The sequence below is a fragment of the Cyclopterus lumpus genome, chromosome 6 (assembly GCF_009769545.1).
Source record: "Cyclopterus lumpus isolate fCycLum1 chromosome 6, fCycLum1.pri, whole genome shotgun sequence".
Lineage (NCBI taxonomy): Eukaryota > Metazoa > Chordata > Actinopteri > Perciformes > Cyclopteridae > Cyclopterus > Cyclopterus lumpus.
The window spans coordinates 24,174,091-24,196,375 of record NC_046971.1 but is presented as its reverse complement, the minus strand read 5'-3'; the positions used below and the strand labels follow the sequence as shown (position 1 = coordinate 24,196,375).

Here is a 22,285-nt window from a genome sequence, read left to right as displayed (position 1 = left end):
GACATGACGAGCTAATGGTTTGTCCTGGTGAAATGTGGCCTCTGACAACACTGTGTATTCAGCAAGGTGAACAAAGGATCGCTCCTACATATTCCTCCCCTCACAACACACACATATTAAGTACAGTTTAGTTTCCCAACTCCCCGCCCTCCCATTACTGTCTTTAGGAAAAGGAAACCCAGGAGGGAGTAACATCCTGAGAGGAGGGCAGGGTCAGTTTATGGCTATAGTGAGTCACAGGAATAACCCAACAGCTTTACTGTACAGACATGCTCGCTCACTTCCAGGAAAAGGATAACTTTTAATAAATCTGAACGGGCCATAGCTGTGAGCATGCAACGATAGATAGTAAAAGTAGACGCCGCAGCTTCATATTCACAGAATCCAAACCAATGGCTGCCTGGAAACTAGAAGAATATCCAACATCTTCGAGGAATAGTTTGGAAGAATAACCTTTTTGCTTTCTGACCAAGAAAGAGATGAAGAGATCGATATCAGTCTCTTGTATGTTTGTTAAAGGGGAAGTATGCAGATTACTTGATTCTTAAAAGATATACAGACAGTGGAGTTGGAATGTGAAACAAATATAAAAATATGATGATTAAACATGTATAAACTAAAAAGCACACTACCAAAGCAATGTTAAAGAAGTCCTCTAATAGTAGGGGAACCCCTGGGGTTTATTCAGGCACCATGTTGACGACACAACCGGCATTATCAAGGTCAGCAACAATTATAAAGATAACCAAAAAATAATTGAGCTCATCAAATATATATCGTACGATAAGTCGATAATGTATAAATGATTGAGGTCATGACCATGTATATATATATATATATATATATATATACATACACACATGATAAGTCCATAACAATGGCTAAAACAAACCAGATGAATCCTGCAGTAGCATACACCAAATAGACGCCACATTTCAGAGCAATACTTTCCATCAAACTTTAGGTTTCTTCTTCTCTTGAGAGCAAAAGTGTTTTGTAATTTTATAACGATTCTTATTATCGAAACAACATTCTCATATTGAGATATCATTAAGGATCATGTCTACAGGAGTAAGAAGTTAGAACTTGAGGCTAATGGAGCATGCTGGATATTATTGACCTGCCAGGAAACCAATACTGCACTGTCTTCATTTTAGTACAGTACAAAATAAAAGTTAACAACGATAAAGGGGCATATTGTATCAGCCTAATAGTAAGTAGTAATAATAATAGTAATTATAATGTATAAGTCTTGATCATTTCATTTTCATACCACAGTGAATTTAATGGTAATTAAAATATGACAACGCAGATTTGGATACGGCATAAGTTATAGTTTGTTTTTAACCATCTACTGGCTCTGTAGCACTGACATTCGTTTTGAATGAAAAGTGCTTTATTATTTATTATTATTAAGTTCTCCAGCAGTGACAAGAAAACAAGTTGCAACAAACTAGTCGTTCCGTGCAGTAGAGATGAGTTGATATTGAATATTTACAGAGTGCATAAAAGGTAATGTGGTTGAAAGGTTTGTTTTTAAAACCAAATGCTTTTTAATTATGATGTGATGACTTTTATATCATAAGAGTTATAGAACGCAGGCCTCACTGGTCAACTTCTACTATGATATGTTTCAACTATAACCTTCATTTTGTCCAGATACTACTGTATGCCGAGATTGTATTGAATAAAATAATTGTTTACACCAATACACATTCAAATTACAAATTCATATTTCAAAAGCATTAGACTTGAAGCTGCGTAATTACATTTCATTTAGCCGACTCTTTTATCCAAAGCGACACACATTCATACACCGTAGAACCGCTACAGGAGACATTTGGGGTCAAGTGTCTCGCTCAAGGACACATCGACATGGACTAGTGGAGTCGGGGTTTGAACCACCGACTCTCTGATTGAAGGACAGACCTGCTAACCACGATGTCACAGTCGCCCATAATCAGATATTATAACTACATACACGCTGACACGTAAACATGTCTGCATGTATTCAGATATAGAGAAAACTAAAGTTTAATATTTCATTTGCCCTCTTCAAGCTCGTTTTCTGGGCGTCATGTTCAGTGTACGGCGCAGCAGTGACTTCCTGTTTACATTGACAGACAGATGTTTCCTCTCAAACGATTTATACTTAAGGTCTTCCTTAAATTGTAATGCTGTTAATCATTATTTGAGTAAATCATTGTTGACACATATCTGCTGGTAACTCAGAAAAAGAAGAGAGGAGTTCACACACCAACTGTGTGATGCATTTACAAATCCAGCCCTTTAGAGCCAAGCTGTTGGCAGAAACAGGCCTTTATTACTCATTGACTCCTTTTCAAGTCCACCTGATCATACTTCAACCAAACACAAGAGGCCTGCTCAGTGTATTTGCTGTTGCTTTGGGAACACTCTTGCTGGTAACCTCAGCCTAATACACCTTCTCACATCGTGAACATTTACATTTGTAAAACGTTCTCCCAACTCGTCAAATACTGACACGTGGTCCGTGTTTCTACTTCAAACTACGAAGCTCTTGGAAATCCTCCAGTGTCACTTTTGGACGCGTCAGCGACGACGTGTACACACTCTTTTCACAACAAACTGCGTACGTTAGTTTCCTTACGCAAAACAAAACTACGTGGTTAAGTTTAAAAAAACCTTGTGCTTTGGGTAACATAAGTAAGTTTGTTACTTGTTATTGTTCATAAAATAAGTAGGTTTGGTCACAAACTAAGCATTATTGACGTAACTGCTGCTAGTTAAGTACGTAAGTTCCATGACAAAACTATGGAAGAATAAATGAAAGTCACACGGAACACGATCAGTGATGTCAGTGTGCATTTGACCTCACCGACCTCACCCCCCACCCGCTCCACCTGGCCTCTCACAGTGGCTCTGTCCGTCTGATACTGACATCCATGGGTTTACGTTGGAGTTAGGTAAAGGCCCGGTGCCTCTCATAAAGGCTGCCTTGGTATGTTGTTATCACTCATAAGGGGCGCTGACCAGGCTGTAGTAGTTAGGAGTGATATGTGTTATATGGACTGGAGCAACAATCACAATAACCATAAACGTGTCAATGTACGTCATATCCAAAAAGTGAACTCATAATCAAACCCAGCGATGACGGCCTGGCAGTGAAACAGTGGCATGGTCAAGTCACATGACTACAACAAACAAACGTTGCTCTAAACAAGTTACAGGGCGTGTTGTTGTTTGTTTGTTTGGCCATCAACTCGAATGAGTTACAAAACCTGTGAACCAGAAACTGTAAGTTCGTCCTGACAAGCAGAGAGTTAATGATTGGAGAGCTGGTTCATACCTCCATATCCACTGTACATGGTAGCTGTGGTGGTCGATGTCGAGTCTTCCGAGCGAGGGGTCCACCCAATTCCAGAAACAAGCGCACGTCCTCGCTCCAAGTGGACTCCTAGTTGCTGTACTCTCCGGTCTCTCACTTTCTGTTTTACCCACTCACTCCTTGGTGTCTTTCTCTATCCCGGTCTAGTTCCCTGTTTCTCTTCCCCCATAGCCACCGTCGCCGTTGTTAATCCTCCGTCCGCTCACCTACTGATCCTCTCTCCGTCTCACACATACTGATAAGAAGAGGAGGGGGAGGAAAAGGGAAAAAGCAAGGCGGTCCTCCCTCCTCTTCTTCCCCACTGACATCCCCCGGTTTTTCCAGCCCCCCCTTCTCCCTGTTGAGCATATTGTTTCAGACCCCACACCCACCGACACACACACACACACACATACACACACACACACACACACACACCATTCTTAACCCAACATCCTCCCACCACAGTATCAATATCAATTTTTACAAACAGAATTCATTCACTGCCTTTTCTTTGTTTTGAGGATTTAAAGATTTAGTTGGTAACTTTTATTACATAAGTTTGTTTTTGTTTTCCCAAGGCCTCTGAATAAACACATAATATATTCATAACATCTCTATTACACAGGAAAAACTGAATTATTTAGATTTTTATCAAAACTGTCTGTTTATATGAACATTGTTTCTTGGTATGTTAACAACACATCCCAAATCAGCCATGTATGTAGTACACACCATTCCTCCTATGAACCATTCACATATGTATATGCACATTATGAAGTATGAGAAAAGCTGTATGGAAACGGCAACATTTGAGGGAAAACTTTCTTCAACACTTGCTTGATGCTGGTTTTTGCCAAAAAATAGTTGATGCGAGGATGTTGCCACATAAAATCGGACGTAGTAAACATTTACCTCACATGACTGGTCAGCTGTTTGCGCTTACTCAAATATCCACTCAATAACATGTGAGAGCTTGGGCAGCATGGAACACCTCCAATACTAACTGACATGAAAGCACAATTCAAACTTCCATAGGTGGGTTTGATATGACTGGATGGCCAAGTTGATTTGTTTTGTATCTTGTTCAAAACAGCCTTCTGACCAAACTACAATAACCACGTTTATTCACTCAAGCAGTTGATGGAAATGCAACTTATTTCCAACAAGATGCTTTAAATTGAATAGAAACACAACGAACGACCTCCTGGCACACGTGACAGAGCTCAACTCAACTGAGAAATTAACGACTGGTTTCAGCAAGTGATTCAGTTCGTTGATGTCATATCACATCAGAACAAGCGCGTTAAATAGTAATATTTCCACAATGAAACAAAAAATGCTTATGAACAAAGATTTATTTGTGAGCTCTTTGTGACACTAAATAACTTCAATGGTAATGGTCTGTACTTGTAGTGTTAAAGAGCTTTGAGTGGTCGGAAGACTAGAAAAGATATATATATATATATATATATATATATATATATATATATATATATATATATATATATATATATATGTCATCATTCACCCATTCACACACTGATGACAGGAGCTATCATGCACAGCTTGTGGAAGCAATTTGGGGTTAAGTGTCTTGCCCAAAGACATGGACTAGTGGAACCGGGGATCGAACCACCGATCCTTTGATTGAAGGATGACCCTGCTCACCAGTCGCAGAGTCAACGTACACATCAGAAGTATTAAAGTGCTGCAGAACCTCCTGTCAGACACCACAATGGGATTTCCCCACGTGATGATGCGAGTTACCCGTCAGTACGTTTAGTTTCATGCTTACTCATCTGTAAAAGGTCCGAGTTATCAGGATCCACAATTAAAATGCAACAATATATCATTTTAGTTTTTTGTCCAGCACCCGCTTGTTATATTGGGAGCAGAAGTGACACGAGAGGGTTGAGATCAGTAGAACCGAACACTGAATAAGACATGTTCAGGTGACCAGAATGACACAATTAACTTTGGTGAAGTGACAACACACTGAAATATTTAGCAGCCCCACCTCTAAAGCATACCCTGCTTCATTAAATGGACCATCGTTTACTAAATGAACATCACGCTGTATTGAAGAAGACTTGAAACTAGAGATTGAGACCATAAACTCATGTTTACAATGTTTACTGAGGGAATAAATCAAGAGAGAAGGAGAGTCATTTATATAGACTTGTATACAACCAGAGGAGTCGCCCCCTGGTGGCCAGTGAGACAGAGAGAGAATGGAGGTTTTAAGAAAGTTCAGCATTGGAGTCACTTTTCAGAACTGGAGGTTACCGTCGGAGGAAGCCTCAGGGTTTCTGCGGCGGAAAAATCTTTTTGAGGCTCGTCTTTTGATTGTCGTAAGAAAGAGAGGACGACATGATTATCACAGTAACAATCTCATAGTATTATAAATCACTGTGCATAGATTTAGCGTCTGATGATGGGCCTCATGGATCTTTCACTCAAACAGATTCACCAAGAAAACAGCAGGCGGCCACTCCGACACAGCAGTCCCTTGCATTTTTCTCCACAGCGCTGTGTTCAGTCTTGACACCGGCTAACAGCTTCAAGTGGAGTGCTTGAATCATTACCCCATTTCTATGGACAAAGAGACATCCATGGTGTGTGAGACGGGAGTGAGCGCTCTGTGTTTATCTGTGAAGAGCAGCTGCTTTTTTCACCTGCACTCACACAAAGGAAGCATCTGACTCACACACATAAAAAGGGTGCTCTCTGCATCTCACACCGAGACACAAAGATGTCATGAGGAGGTTTTTCTGTTGACCGCGATCAACACAATACACTGTTTAAGAGATCTCGACGTTGAGACCGGAGGCTGATGTAAAACAAAAAAAAAGGTAATATCTGGGATAGTGTTGAGACCACAAATCGAGTTTTTGGGAAATTTGAGTTGACTGAAAGACAGTGTATGATCAGAAAACACATTGCCTTCCATAAAGCCTGGTAGTGGCAGCTTCATGCTGACGACTCCTCTGGTTGTATAGAAGTCTATGAGAAAATTACTCTACTTCTCATATATATATATATATATATATATATATATATATATATATATATATATATCAAAAATACATAACATATAATCTATGTGTGGTCATTATTTTGCTGTATTCGGGATGTTTCTCGGCATCAACCTCTATAAGGGGGCCACATCTGACTTTTAACTATTCAACAATATAAGTGAGCATGACTGATTTTAGTTGCAATAGTGAATTATATATTTCTCCACTCACAAACAAAACTTGTTTTACATTAAGCGGTGTCAAACCGCTGTGTGCTTCCCCTGAGGTCTGAACAAAAGTGTTCTATGAATTTTCCTCCCTCATAAATCATCTGCAAAGCGGATTTCTTACAGGATTCAATTAACTCTAGAGCGGGTTTAAAGTTCTACAGCAGTTTAACTACAACCGTTGGACACTTTCTGACAGCTGGCCATTTTCCGAAGCATAACATGCATTTTAAATCGTCCTGCCTACCAGGCCCAAACTAGTTTGAGTTCATTCCCGTACAGAAGATTGAACTCAGAACTTCCTGCAGATTGCCCGTCAATCACAGTGAAATGCCATTAGCAGTAACAGTCCGTTCTTGTTTCAGTGTCATCATGTGGTGAGCACTGTGTTGAAAGGCCTCCCTCTGCTGGTGCGTTCAAGGCCGCTCCCACAGCAGTATTACTGTCATCAGAATAAGGTTAGTCAATGATGAATGGGATGGATTATCTTTGGGAGCAAGTTTAATGCAAGTTAATATTTCATAGCGTACAGACAGACAAAATTGGATTACCGGTCTAAAAAATGTCTAAAAACTGTTGTGTCAAGTAGGGACAATTTAAGTATAAAAGAACAGATGTAATACTACCGGTGAGTCCTTTATTTTATCTTGAAAGACAACAACCTTATCAAACATGCTCTGCACACAACACACTTCATGAAGCAGAAAAACCTTCTGTTCCACCCTGGTTTAAATTAGTCAGGAAGGACTAATTGTGTAGAAGAAGTGCCAGAGATCTCTGTAGAACAGACAGGGATTGATGTCGTAATGCTGCACATCCGACTGGTTCTCTACAAACATCACACATTCACAGCATTTCCTCTGGTCCATCAGAAGAAAGGGGTCTTATGTTAACCTTGGCTTTGACAGCCATTACAAATGTGGAAAATGCCTGTGTTTTGATACGCACACTACAGTTCAAAGACAGAGAGAGACCACATGGCAGCGTTATGGGAGGATCTGAAGTAAAACACACACACACACACACACGCACACACACACATCGACTGTTTAAACAGTTGATGATATGGCTAGCTTTGATATTCACTAGATTTTATAGTTTCAAAACAACACCGCTGTTTCAATCGCCTGAGTTTCAGTGCTGCGTCTGTGAGAAACTATTTCTTGACGCGTAGCAGCAGAGAATGAAGAACAGTGCTGAAGCCTCTATCTGGGTGTCTGCGTGTGACCCGTTTCCTGTTACTTGGATAAGGTTATTTTTATCATTATCCAGGGAATGTTTGCTGCCGCTTCATATTTTTAGAATTTCCCACTTAACTGCAGAATATCTGCAACACAGATTAGGCTAGAAGTCATTTGACCTGGGCTGTTAGACCTACATTAATATACTAATATAGAAAGTCTGGCACTATCAAACACAAGTCATCATATACGCCCGATGCATTTTATATACACTGCCCACTGATCATTTGCCTCTGAACCTCTCCTCTGAACAGCAGTTGTCCAATCACAGCTTAGCAAGCACAACATATCGCAGCAGGTTTGTCTATGGATTTCTCCACATACTGTAGCGATGCATGGGGTTCTACAAGAGGAGAGGCGTTTGACATCTTTTAGCATCCCAAAAAGTACATGGACAAAAATGTAAGGAATGCTTTTGACAGTGTTTTTATCTACTCTAACATAAGCTACTGACATGACACAACTGTTGTAACTTTCAGGCCGCGCATACTGTGTGGGGGGCCAGGCAGCAACTTCCAGCTCTGCCAAGTGAAGCCGAAGCGGAAATGTTCTAAAACCGTTATTCTCTCTCCTGACCACCAGGGGGCGACTCCTCTGATTGTATAGAAGTCTATATAAATGACTCTACTGCTCTCTTGATTTATTCCCTCAGTTAACATTCATTCATCAATCTCTAGTTTCAAGTCTTCTTCAATACAGCATGACATTCATTTTGGGGGCGGGCTTTCTGTGATTGACAGGTTGCTACTACGTCACTCCTCCGCATTCTAAATATGGTCACTTCCGTTCATTGGTTGCAAAAAAGCCAAGATGGCAATGGCGAAATCAAGGCTTCATAACATCAGACAACAAACTAATGTGTGAGGTCACGATGACTACGTCCACTTCTGATATAGTCTGTGGTCAGAGAGAGTCCAGCACACCACAGTTTAAGCTAACGTTGATGGAGCATTTGTTCTTCATTGTATTTTGTAAGTTTACAAACTCCAAACTCATTCATTTAGACAGAGTTACTCTCTGGTTAGCCCTCAACCTCAACACATTTACTCTCGTTTGCAAACTGGTCAAACAATAAAGCCAAAATCAAACTTTTGCGTTGCTTATTCAAGCATCGTTTCCCATAATATGCCTTTGATAGGGACAGAGGACAAGACATGAAGGACAGCGATAGGTTCAACCTGTGTCCCGGCAAAGTCTATTTTGTGCCGCCACAGTTTCATAATGAACCAAACATATTTGTACACTTCTCAACAAGTGGGCACTCGGGGCCTTCTCTGTGCTCATTTCCTCTGCAGCAGTGCGCAGCGACCGGCTCCATCTCGGCCCTGAAAGTGAAAGTGTCACGCAATTCTGGCATTCTAAATATTACGTGACACATTACTTAATGTTTGTTTTTTCCCTGGACTGTAACGTGCTGCTCTGGTTGATGAAACACGTTACGTTCTGCTGAAGTAGAACGAGCTTGGTAATGAGCTGACAGACTGTCCCTACTTCATTAAGCGTCACATGACTGACTCTGCCTGTGTGTGTGTATGTGTGTGTGTGAACCCCTGTGAAGTGGGGACTTTCTGGTTAATCTCCAGCTGGCCAATAAGCAGCTTAACTGTCACTTGAGTGTAGCGGGCTAATTACTAGTTTGTTGGCAGTCTAATAAGGTTCACACATAACCGCACTGAAAATAACCTCCACATCAATACCCGTGTTAGAATAACATTAGATCGATAGACACGTTTCGAGGGTGTGTTGAACATTGTTTTATCGGCCAATTATTGGAAACATCCGCTAAATCAGAAAATCGGTATGGTAAATGGACCTGTACTGTAGTGGATGGGAGACTAGATTTCTAGTCTCCCATCCACTCAAAGCATTTTAACACTGCATGATGACATTCAGCCATTCACACCCATTCATACACTGATGGGAGGAGCTAAGGTTCCACCTGCTCATCAGGACTAACTAACATTCACACCCATTCATACACTGATGGGAGGAGCTAAGGTTCAACCTGCTCATCAGCAGTAACTAACATTCACACCCATTCATACCCTGATGGGAGGAGCTAAGGTTCAACCTGTCCATCAGCAGTAACTAACATTCACACACATTCACACACTGATGGGAGGAGCTAAGGTGCAACCTGCTCATCAGCAGTAACTAACATTCACACAGTGTAGAACAGCTACGGGAGACATTTAGGGTCAAGTGCCTTGCTCAAGCACACATCGACATGGACTAGTGGAGCCGGGGATCAAACCACCGATCCTCTGATTGAAGGACGACCCTGCTCACCACTGAGCTACAGTTGCCCACCATATATACACACATAATAGATACCTATAGACACATACTGTATGAACACGCACACACGTTTAACACACTGGTGTTGGAACGGCTTCGGCCAATACACAAGTTCAGGTATGGGAACATCTCTGTGGTCTGTAGCCGAGTGAAGCGTTTGGAGACGTAGAACCAGTACAAATGTAATGCTTTGTGTGCACGCTCTTTGTTACCACCATCTTTTTCCAGAGTGAGCAACAGATTCTCCTGTCCAGGATCAATTCACCTCTCCTGCTTAGTATTTACAACCCTTAAAGACACAGATGCAAACGGACAGAAGCTGGCGGCTCTGCTTCAGCATGACATCATCCAACTGCTCCGACCGATCTCACGCATGCACGAACACATAGCAGGTAGAATAAATTGTACTGGGGAGTTTACAGTTCAACTTCAGAGTTGTGTAGTCTGCACTCAAAGAGGGCAAACAACCATTTGACTTCTTGGGAATTAATAAATAAATAATAAAAATTAATAAATCCATCATTTTATAAGCCATAACACGCACGCACAACAATAGTTGGACAAGGTTCCTCCACTTGCGCTTCAGTTGCACATCATGTAAACACAATGTGTGTCTTTCCCAACCCGTCTGTTGCCATGACGCTGGTCCAACAGGCAAAAGGCCAGTAATCCTCATATAATCTCTCACCTGAACCATCTGCATGTGCAGACACCACCAGAGGCAGAGAGGAGAGACGATCACCGCGACAAACTCATAAAGAGGGAGCAATGCTGAAGAATGAGAATGAGTTTCAGTGCTGAAAATAACCCAGACGACCAAACTCTCATTCGCGCTTTCTTTTGGAGGAACAGAAAGATAGGAGGGTCAGCAGGAGGGCTAACCAGCTCTTTTAGTCGGTGCAGTATGTGATTACTGCGACTGCTCTGTTATTAGCAAGAGAACCTAAAGGCCACTGCACGGACACAGCGAGTGTGTCGGGCTGAGTCAGAGGTCGCGTCAGGTAGGAGTCTGAGGTTGCATAATAACTGTTTTCTTAAGGTTCCACCCATGTGTGCTTAACGGCTGATGACTACTCTAATGGTTTGTTGACCACGCACACACACACACCACAACAGTTCAGAGAGTGAGAAGAAAGAAAAGCGCCCTTTAAAGATGAAGGGTGAAACTAAATGATTTAGAAGATACCACCATGAAACCTCCCCAGCTGGTCACCGACACTGAGACAATTCTTTGAGAAGAGCTGCTCTGCCTCGCTCCATCCACAGGCGGAGTTGTGTGTTCCACTCCACAAAGCAGAGGCTTGGAGAGCAGCAGAGTTACAGGTTTACAGCTGATGACTGTACCCTTCTAGCTCACATACAACCTACTGTATGTTTCATGTCGACACTCAGGGAATATATAAATAATCTCCTAACTGATGTTTAAAATATTAGAACTACTTCTAATAAAGTGACCACAGTGCATATTTCAACCTGTTTGACAAGGATCTTCTGGGAGGCGTCTGCTGCACTGAAGTGACATTATTCTCCTTCTCTACAGAGTCATGGTGCAGGTTTAGAGGCCGCTGGTTATTGAAACACAAGTGGACAAAATGTTCCAGGCTTCACGGCACGGTCTAGCTGAAGAGTCAAAGTCATTTACTCCTATTACAACTTTAATAGACCGGCGTGTGTGTGTGTCTATATACGTGTTTCTATCTCCATTTTAGTGTGTGTTAATTGGCTGTTTGTCCAGTTCTCTAAGGAAGTCGACTCCACCAGAGGAAGTCATTAACTTCAAAAGAGCATACATACGTGTGTGTGTGTGTGTGTGTGTGTGTGTGTGTGTGTGTGTGTGATAGAGAGCGAGAGAGGGAGAGAGAGAGACAGAGGTCTAAGGCCGTCCAAAAATCTGAATGCACGCTGGGTGAACCATGTCAGGTTACTTTTTGGGCCTCAGAGGTTTATTGTCGGCATGTAAATGATAAATGGACCCGTACTTGTATTTCTCTTTTCTCGTCTTCCGATCACTTAAAGGGCAAGCTAACATTCCCACACCGTAGGCACAGCTACTGGAGCAATTTGTAACGTGTCTTGCTCAAGGACACATCGACATGACTTGGGGATCGAACCCGCCAATCCTCTAATTGAAGGACGGCCCTGTTCTACCACTGAGCCACAGTACAAAACTGCTGCCCTGTCACTTTTATATGTGATATTTTATTCACCATCAGCTGGAACAACACAAACACACTCCCACATGGATGATGTTAAATGCAGTGTGGCTAGATACGTTGTCTGAGTCATGTTGAAGTGTTGCTGCTCGATGACAGTTATATCGTTACATGGGAACTGGCTAACAGCAGACCTGTGGGAAAAGAGAAGAGGACCAGGAATAGTGAGACAAAAACATACGATTGGTTGATGCTTCACTGAGTCATCGAAGCGCTGAAAACTAGGAGTCACGAGCCGCCTTGAGTGTCAGTTTGTAGCTGCCTTTGAAATTCCTTTGTAGCCTGTTGCTGCATCGCTTGTCGAGCCGACCACCTCGCCGGGCCTGCTGGACCAAACGCCACCGAACTGCCCCAAGGTGGAGAGGTGAGATGAGTACCTTAGACTACTCCGCTGGCAGTCAGAAATAGGATTGAAAAATGGTGGACTTTAACTACTCACCCACTATTCACCCATACACTGGTGATAGGGGCTACCATCAAGGTGCCATCAGGACTATGTATTCGCACGAGGTATGCACAGTTTACGGAGCACAGCATTAACTACTGGATCCAGGGATCAAACTGCCAATCCTCTGATTGAAGGGCAAACCTGCTCTATCACTAAGCCACTGTTGACTATTGAGCCCAAATCTTCAAAGAGACCTGGGCCCCGTTCCTCGTACCTGTAGCCATCTTAAATTAACCCGATGATTGAAGTCAGGCTCTCGGTTTCTCAAAGGCTGATCCGCGCTCAAACAATCTTGTGAATTCGAACCAGGCGTCAGTACTCAGGATAGTTGAACCAGGCGTCAGTACTCAGGATAGTTCCGTGTGCCCGTCCTAATTCAAAAAGGGGAAGCGTTGATCACTGAAACATGATTTTCTAACAGCACCAAGGCAAATAAACTCAAAAGGAAGAGCCTATTTTTTCTCCATTGACGAGCAGGAGATGATCATGAACGTATATGAGGAATTCCAGACCATAATCATGGCAAAGTCTAACACCACCACCGCTGCGAGGGCTAGACAAGAAGCATGGCAAAATTAATTTATTTGTGGTTTATTCGTGTCATTCGCGCCGGAAAGGGGCCGTGGCTTATCTCTGTGGAAAGTTATAACTTCCGCCATCCACCATGGAAGAAATAACCACCATACCATTCCTGCTTGATACTTGTTGTGGAAATCCCATAAACGTCAGAACATCTAATGCCCTCGTGTTTGTGTTCATAACATTAATATCAGGACTTACTTTGGCACTTTGTAGTTTAACTTTATTGAAGAAATTCTACTTGCTTGATTCTTGTTGTTCTGAGTTTGGACTCATGATTTAATGCAGTTATTGTAAGTCACTTTGGATAAAAGCATCAGCTAAATGACATGTAATGTAGTGTAATAATATCATATATATATATATATACGTATACATATATACAGTATATATATATACACAGTATATATATACACAGTATATATATGTGTATATATATATATATATATATATATATATACACACATATATATAACATCACCCGTAGGCTCACACAGATCGGTGACTTTCACCGACTACGTCTAGATAAATGATGAAAATCCTCTTTATTCGCATCCATTCGACTGTGCATTGACTTTCATGGAATCTACTCGCAACGCTTTTGGTGTGAACGCAGCATAAAGGTTGGGAAAATGTATCGGCTAATTTTAAGTGCCTCATTACCCCAATCAATCTGATTATATTTCTTTAAATGCTGCTGGCAGTCGGCTTAATGGAATGTTCTACAATAATGATATGCAGTGGTGTACTAATAACACTGGCATATAATTATGAGTGCTTTCAACCCATCCATGAAGAGGACATGGGAGCAAGTCAAAACTAAGCACAAGAACATTATTCAGAATGGTGAGGCAATACAATATGTGCCATGGTAATGTATTGAACAGCTTGTTAGTGTCATGTCCTTCATATTTTAGCAAACAAAAAGAGGGCCGATATGGTCAAGACTGGGGAGGACCAAAGACTCCAGTATTTGACTGCTGCTGAGGAGCTGGCACTCCAACACGATAGGGCATAATGATAAGCTCCGTAATGAAAAGTAATAGGAATACATTTTCATTAAATGATGAAATATTGAATAACTCAATTACCTGCAATTCCATAAAAGCCCTCTTGTATTGCATTAACTCTGACATGGCCAGGGAATGTAACAAACACATCCATAAGTTTCTTAAGCGCCAAATAAACTTTACAAACAGCTCAGCATGTAGCGGCTTTCCCGATGTTCTGCATCGCCGACACTGTACAACAACGTACAACACTGTACAACAATGTACCACAACGTACAACACTGTACCACAATGTACAGAACTGTACCACAATGTACAACAATGTACAACACTGTACAACACTGTACCACAATGTACCACAATGTACAGCACTGTACCACAATGTACAACAAGGCTCTACATACAGTCTCTGAGACAGTCAATGACCGGCTGCGACGTGTGGTGTTCAATGTCCAGGATCAAGCTGCACTTGATGGGCGGACATCAAGACAGAGAGCAGGACTCCGGTGGGACGGGAGGAGGTGGACTCTGTGTTTACATCATGATGCTTGCTACTCAAACACAGCCAGAGGTGATTTAAATGTGACGATGTCATCCATATTATCTGCTCATGATTGCTTTTGTTGCTGCTGTTTACATTCCTCATTGGTCCGGCCTCTTTCGCGATGCCTCCTGCCATGGCCCTGCTGATGCCCCCACTCCTCTCTTCCTCCTTCTGTTTCATGGATTGTGGAGGTCTGAATTGTGGTCCATGCCTACTCATTATTCATATTTTCTGTCATATTCATTGAATGTGTTGTAACTCTGTAAAGCTGTTCATTCTGTACACAGCAAACAAACAGCACTCTACTGTTTCTGCTGTTGCTAAGTGGGGATTTACAACTGAATCCTGGTCCACTAGCAAACCTTATCCGTAACCAAAAAAGTAATTTGTCCGAGGATCATCTTCATGAATCAGTGCAAGCGTGGCTTGATTGTACTGGAAGGAAGGAAACAACAGATATTTTTCCTTTGGAACTGCTGGCTACTAAACAACAGCCATGCATTGGTGGCTCTACTCTTCATCCAGATACATGTGAACTACTGGATGGAAGAAACAAACTTTCTGCCACCATCAGGTCTGGTCCAGGCCTAAGTAGCGGCATGCTAACTACAACTAGGCTAGGCCCAGGCCCTAGCAGTAGCACCCTAGCTACAACTAGGCTGGGCCTAGGCCCTGGTGGTGGCACCCCAACTGTGCTTGACCCAGGCCCTGGTGGTAGCACCCCAGCTAAAACTAGGCTAGGCCCAGGCCCTAGCAGGAGCTTGCCAGTCAAACAAAGTGGTCTGAATCCAGCTATCAGAAGATTATGTAAACATAAACTTTTCAAAATGGTTAATCATGCCCAGGCGCTCTTGGATACACACGCAAGGACTGTTTGGGGGGCCTTTGAATATTCGAAGTCTCCTGCCTAAAATGGATCAAATAAAACATCTTGTTGTGGATTCAAACCTGGACTTTCTATGTCTCTCAGAAACGTGGCTAAATATAAATTCGCCCTCTGTTGCTTTGTATGTACGTGGATACAATATATTATAATGTTTTATATTAAATAACGCCTCAACTGCAGCCAGATTGAGTGGTTAAGTAATGTCACATTGGAATGTATGGGTCTGAGAGTGTCACTATCACCTCAAATGTATTTTACTCTAATCTGTCTCTACAGACCACCATCGTCAAAATGTGGTGATTCCATGTTCAAGGAATGTGACTTGGATAAACAGGTTATATTAATGGGTGATTTTAATGTAAATTGGGAGGATAAGTCTGGAAGGAAATCCCTAAAACATACAACTGATTGTTTTAATATGACCCAGTTAGTGAACAACCCCACAAGAATAACCAACTCTTCTCAGTCCCAGATTGATTTGATTTTTAGCAATAAACCAGAAAGAATAATCAAAACCCACAATATGGTAACCGGTTTGTCTGACCATAATTTAATACTTTTAACAAGAAAACTTACAAAGAAACATTTAAAATATCGTCTACCAGAAACGCTTATCAATTAAGAATACCGAAAGGTGACCAAAATTCATTTCATGATGCTATACAAGGAATTGGAGCAACTGTTTAAAATGTGCAAGTGCTGAGGAAGATAGCAACATCTTCTTGTCCACAATACAGACCACAATTAACCATTTCCTTAAAAAAGCCAAAGTTAAACAAAATCAAATGAACGCACTTCCATGGCTAAATAGTGACATCTGGAATTTTATGAAAAAACGGGACTATGCGTTAAAACTGGCACTCGAGTCTAAATTAGGAAATGATAGGCAGAAATTCATAATGCTGAGAAACCTTGTAACAAAAGAACTTAGAAAAGCAAAGGCTATTTTTTTTATTAAAATCATTGATGAAGCAGGAGGTAATTCTAAAATGATGTGGAATAATCTAAAGAAGTTAACAGACAAAGATAGCAGCAATTCAAGGAAGCAACTTAAAATTAAAGTGAACGGGGGCCTTACACAAGATGAAGTTGTAATTTGTACAACTTTTAATTCATACTTTATCAACTCAGTGGAGGCTTTAATTCAAAGCTCAAGTATTGGTAAACTTGATCCTATACCAGTAAATAAAGATCAACCATGCTTCTCTATTCAAGATGTCACTGAATCTACTGTCACCAGAGTTCTAGGCTCACTCAAGAACTCAAGGGCCAAAGATGTTTATGGAATTGACAATATTTTTCTAAAGAAACACAAAGGCACACTCGCTCACCCAATCACAAACATTGTGAATAACTCTCTCAGGCAATGTGTGTTCCCAAAAGGATGAAAATCAGCCATAGTAACACCCATTTTTAAGTCAGGAGATTCAACCGATGTCTCCAATTATCGGCCGATCAGTATTCTTCCTGCTGTTTCCAAAATTGCTGAAATATGTTGCAGAGCAACTTACTAAACAGCTCTCCATATCCTCTTCAGGTTATATCCTCATCCTATGCAGTTTGGTTACAGGGCCAATCATTCGACTGAAACAGCCAACTGCTTCCTCTTAGAGAAAGTGAAACTTAAAATGGATAAGGGGGGGGGGGGGGTAGCAGCGTTTTTTCTTGACCTCAAGAAGGCTTTTGATACGGTTAATCACAATGTCCTGCTTAATAAATTGTCAAGTTTGAACTTTTCCCAAGAGTCTCTTGCCCTGCTGAAATCCTACCTTGAAGGAAGAACACAGTGTGTCAGAGTGGGTGATGTGTCATCATCTACTCTAAGATCTACTGTGGGAGTACCCCAGGGTTCTATTTTGGGACCCCTTTTATTCAGTTTATACATTAATGATTTACCGTATGTCTGCGATGGGTGTGATATTCAAATGTATGCTGACAATACAGTGATTTATGTGCATGCAAAGAACAAAGAACAAGCTGCACTTAAACTCACGTCCACAATGACTAATGTAACTAAATGGCTTGCAAATTCCTGCCTTCATCTGAATGTTAAAAAGACTGTTTGTATGTTCTTCACAAAGAAGGCTTGCAAAGTGTCACCGGAGCAAGACGTTTATGTTGCTGGTGAGAGGCTACAGGTAGTGTCAGATTTTAAATATTTAGGTATTTTTATTGATTCTAATCTCTCTTTTAAAAAACAGGTAAACTATGTGACAAAGGTCTTGAAATGTAATCTCATGAATTTTAGACATATAAGACACTGTTTAACCATGCGGCCTGCAAAATTGTATTTTAATGCAATGATTGTCCCCCATCTGACCTACTGCTTAACCAGCTGGGCACAAGCCAACAGCACAACATTAAAATATATTCACATTCTCCATAAGCAACCCAGAAAAAAGCCACAATCACTGCAATATTCTCACAAAACACCACATCCTGAGTTGAGAGAACATCATCAAATTCACTGATGTGTGTCTGGTTTTTAAATTTTAAATAGTATGGCTCCGCCCCCGCTTAGTGAATTTGTTAAACAAAGCAGTCAAAGCAGCAGACTCACTAGATCTGCTACAAGAGGTGATCATTTCATATAGGTCAAGCTCGTTTAGCAAATCTACATTCTCTGTGAAGGCAGGTCACTCGTGGAATGCTCTGCCACCACACATACGTGCACAAAACACGTACAAAACATTCAAGCATAACCTGAAGGAATGACTTGCCAATCAGGTGTGCAATCATTGATATGCTCTCTGTCATGATGCTTGTTTCTCCTATATGTGCATTTGTTTTTTATGTGTATGTTGTATTGTAGCTGGGTTTGTTCTGCCTGATGCATGCTGCAGCCCGTTATGTCTCTGGTCTATTGTTGTACGCTTTCTTTTTGCTGTGTATTGGTTTTGTTTATATGTTGTTGTCAGTTTGGCTATGAATTTTATTTCCATTTTATTTTGAGATTTTGTTATTTTAGGCTGCCTTAGAAACATCTGGCCAGGGACAGCAGATGGAAATTAGCCTCTCTGGCTAACTCTGGCTCATGCAGTCCTACTGTTGATTAGTGTGCATTGTCCCTGCAAAATAAATTAAAAAACATGACATCTATTGCATCTGTCCATCCGGGGAGAGGGATCCTCCTCTGTTGCTCTCCTAAAGGTTTCTTCCCTTTTTCCCCCTGAAAGGGTTTTTTCTATTTTTTGGGGAGTTTTTCCTGATCTGATGTGAGGTCAAAGGTCAGGGATGTCGTATGTGTACAGATTGTAAAGCCCTCTGAGGGGAGTTTGTAATTTGTGATGTTGGGCTATACAAAATAAACTGAATTGAATGACAATAAATAAAAAAATGCTCCAGGAATGTAGAGCTGTTTTTGTGATGTTGTTAGGGATGCACAACTAAATTCAGTTGATGTCCATTTTCAACACAACAAATACATGACAGTGTTATTTCATGACAATAAATGACCCTGAATTATTATTATTTATCCTGCCAAACATTTCCCAGAAAAAGCACTGAACTCATCAGACCACAAGTACACAGATAACGTGGAAGATGAGGACCCTTCTGGCTTATGGACGAGTACAGTAAACGGTGGATGGAATGAGAATCAGATGAGCGAGTACAGTGTCTGCCCTCCGCTCCGTATCCGTTTCATGCAGCTTGTTCGCTGCGTCCTGATCATTAGCTGAATTAGGTCCTCTGACAGTGAGAGCCCTGCTCCGGCACAAAGGCCCTACTGTTCACTGGGCTCTGGGAGAGCCACGCAGAGGGAGCGTTCCCACAGTCGGCTTTTCTCACCTATTACAGCTACTTTTGGAACGCAATCAAACAGGGCCGTGTGTGTGTGTGTGTTTCTGCAGGCAGAGTACTACTGCAGTATGTGCTGTATTTCAAAACTATGCCAAGAATGTTGTCACTCACGTCTGGAGACAGACAGCTTGTCGGGCTGCTGCTGAGTTATTATCACTATCAATAAATGTATCATTTAGTCTAAAAATGGCGGTTGACATTGAGTGCCCATCACAAGATACCAGAGCCCACGTGATTTTATCTGACCAACAATCAAAATATTCCATATACAATCATTTTAAACATAAAAAGCATAAAATCCTCAGATTTGAGAAGCTGAAAACAGATAATTTGCTCATTTTCCGATGATAAAAATAAAATAAGTCACGTGATATAATCCCTCTCGGTGTTTGCAGTGGTGACTACGAGGCAGACTCTTCCTAAGTAACATGCTGTTACATGCTGTTACTTAGGAACAGTTACTGTTCTTTGTTCCTTTTAATGTTTCTCATAAAAACCTAAAAAATATTTTACAAAAAAATACTGGTGGCTGTAAGAGCTACTGAAGTGGAGATTTCTTTCATTCCTCTCTATATACTGATGGTTTTTATCGAGGGGATTGTTCACATTTAATTAATAAAATCATAAGAAAGTGACACAGAGACGTTCAAATATAAAAACGTTTGACTCTAATATGACTTCGAGATGAAAGAAGAATGTTGGACCTGGACTACCCAGTGTTTAAATTTCTGTTCTGGAAAGGTATGCACATTAGCTCATATTTAATAAGATAATACCTTAAAGTAAGTAATCAACTGGGGATGTTTCATGGTGATTAATTGTGTTCCCCCTGTTCTCTCCGACACACCGACACCAGCACGAGTTACACTAATAAAAAGAATCGATAACTCAATTAAGTGTGTTGCCCTCTTTGTGCCTGCCCGAGACTCACCGGGATAACGGAGGCGCGTTACGCTCTCCCTTAAGAGATTATTTCATAAGCCCCCCTGAGCATAAACTACACAGAACATGACTGAAGAGGAAACTAGATCTAACTAGTCTTGCAAGGTCACAATCCAGATGTTCCTGAAGACAGGACATTGAAAAGGGAAAAGCCCCGCTGCTGTTCTTTGACATATACGTACATCTTTGATCCATTTTAATGTTTGAGTGACGTGTTTTTAAAATAATTTTATGTAGGAGTACAAATAGGCTATCAACTAATGTTAATTAATTGTAATAGTTTTCTACAGCCAGGGACACACTTCGAATGTGACCCAACAGATGTGTTGTATACATTTGTTTTCTTGTTCTTGGAGCTGGGGTATATATAAATATCTTGATATGAGACCCTAAAAAAAAATCTTAAAAGCTGACATCTAACACTCCAACGGAATGAAACAAGAAATGTTATGGCAAACTATAACTGACTGTACATGCTAACAACTACAAATTACTTTATTCATATTAAAGAGTTTACTCCAACTCTACTAAAATGGTACACACACACACACACACACACACACACACACACACACACACACACCGAAGGTAACGGTTTCATCATGTCTCCATCTCTGATTACAATATTCAAAGATGCAACATGTCTGTCATAAGCTTCCGTCGTGAGAACGCGGACACTGCCCTTTAGCGCAGCTACTGTCTCATGCACGCGCACATGAATCTTCTTCCCATGACAGCCGCAGACCGTGTGACAGCGCTCGCGACGAGCCGCGCAGCAGTCCGCCCCTGAAACACCAACTTTGTTTCGGTGTCTTCGCCTGAAGCAGCTTGTTGCTCCACGCGCCCCACCAGGCGGGCCCCCACTCACTGCTCCTTCGGGAACATTGGGGAACGTTCTGCCACAAGCAAAGCGCAAAAGGTGACCCCCCCTCCCCCCTCCCCTCGAGCCCGCAACGTTACTGCACAATTAAGAGATTTGTAAACGGGGTTTGGCACGCCGGTTTATCCATTCAGCGGAGAACGGGTCGGGGCGGCAGTGAGGAGAAAGACCGCTGAACGGGACGGAGAAGACGTCCCGGACTAACGTCAACGATAAAGCCCCGGAGGTTAACTACGGCTAACCCGGGGAAGTTAGCGGGAGAAACAGTGTGGCGTCACAGCGAGTTAGACATGCGGGGAGCTTTAGAATTGGGGGGGGGGGGGGGGGGGGGGGGGGGGGAAAGCATTTGAACCGACGTACATGTTTGCAGCGGTGTTCCGGCTCCTCTGCCCAGTGGACACGACTCTTTTCTTTATCCCAGGAGGAGAAGCAGAGTGGAACAGACACGTAGATATAGCTCCGAGCGCAGCTCCGCTCTCCGTGGCGGTGGCGGATAGAAAGCGGCCACTCCGTCTGTTCACTGGACAGCTTTCTTCCATGCAGCCAGCAGCGCAACATTCACTTAACCAGCGTCAAGCGAAATTAATGTCACAACTTCCGGTCAGCACATTCAAATTAAAACAGTCACTTTACATCCGGCCACAGCTGGCTGCTCATATGCATTACCGGTTAATTAAACAATGGGGACATTTTATTCAGCGGCAATTAGTTTAAAGTCCAAAGTCCATGCAGCTCGGGTTAACTGGAGACTCCAAATGTCCCGTGAATGGTGGTCTGTCTCTATATGAGCTCTGAGATAAGCTGGACACCTGTCCAGGTGAACCCTGCCTTCACGCAACGTCAGCTGGGA

The 22,285-nt window shown here is 41.8% G+C and overlaps 1 protein-coding gene across 3 annotated transcripts in view; it reads right to left on the bottom strand.

The window, feature by feature from the left end:
* The window catches only part of LOC117731694 (rho family-interacting cell polarization regulator 1-like), a 55,145-nt gene extending 33,153 nt beyond the window's left edge, over positions 1 to 21,992 (bottom strand). For 2 of the 3 annotated variants that reach the window (XM_034534000.1, XM_034534003.1), the window contains exon 1: positions 3,329 to 3,674. In XM_034534000.1, coding sequence (XP_034389891.1) covers positions 3,329 to 3,347 — 19 coding nt within the window. In that variant the 5' untranslated portion in view covers positions 3,348 to 3,674. Of the gene's footprint in view, positions 1 to 3,328; positions 3,675 to 21,795 lie in introns of those variants that run through there. The other variant, XM_034534001.1, reaches the window with a different exon arrangement.
* Positions 21,993 to 22,285: the final 293 nt, after the last annotated feature.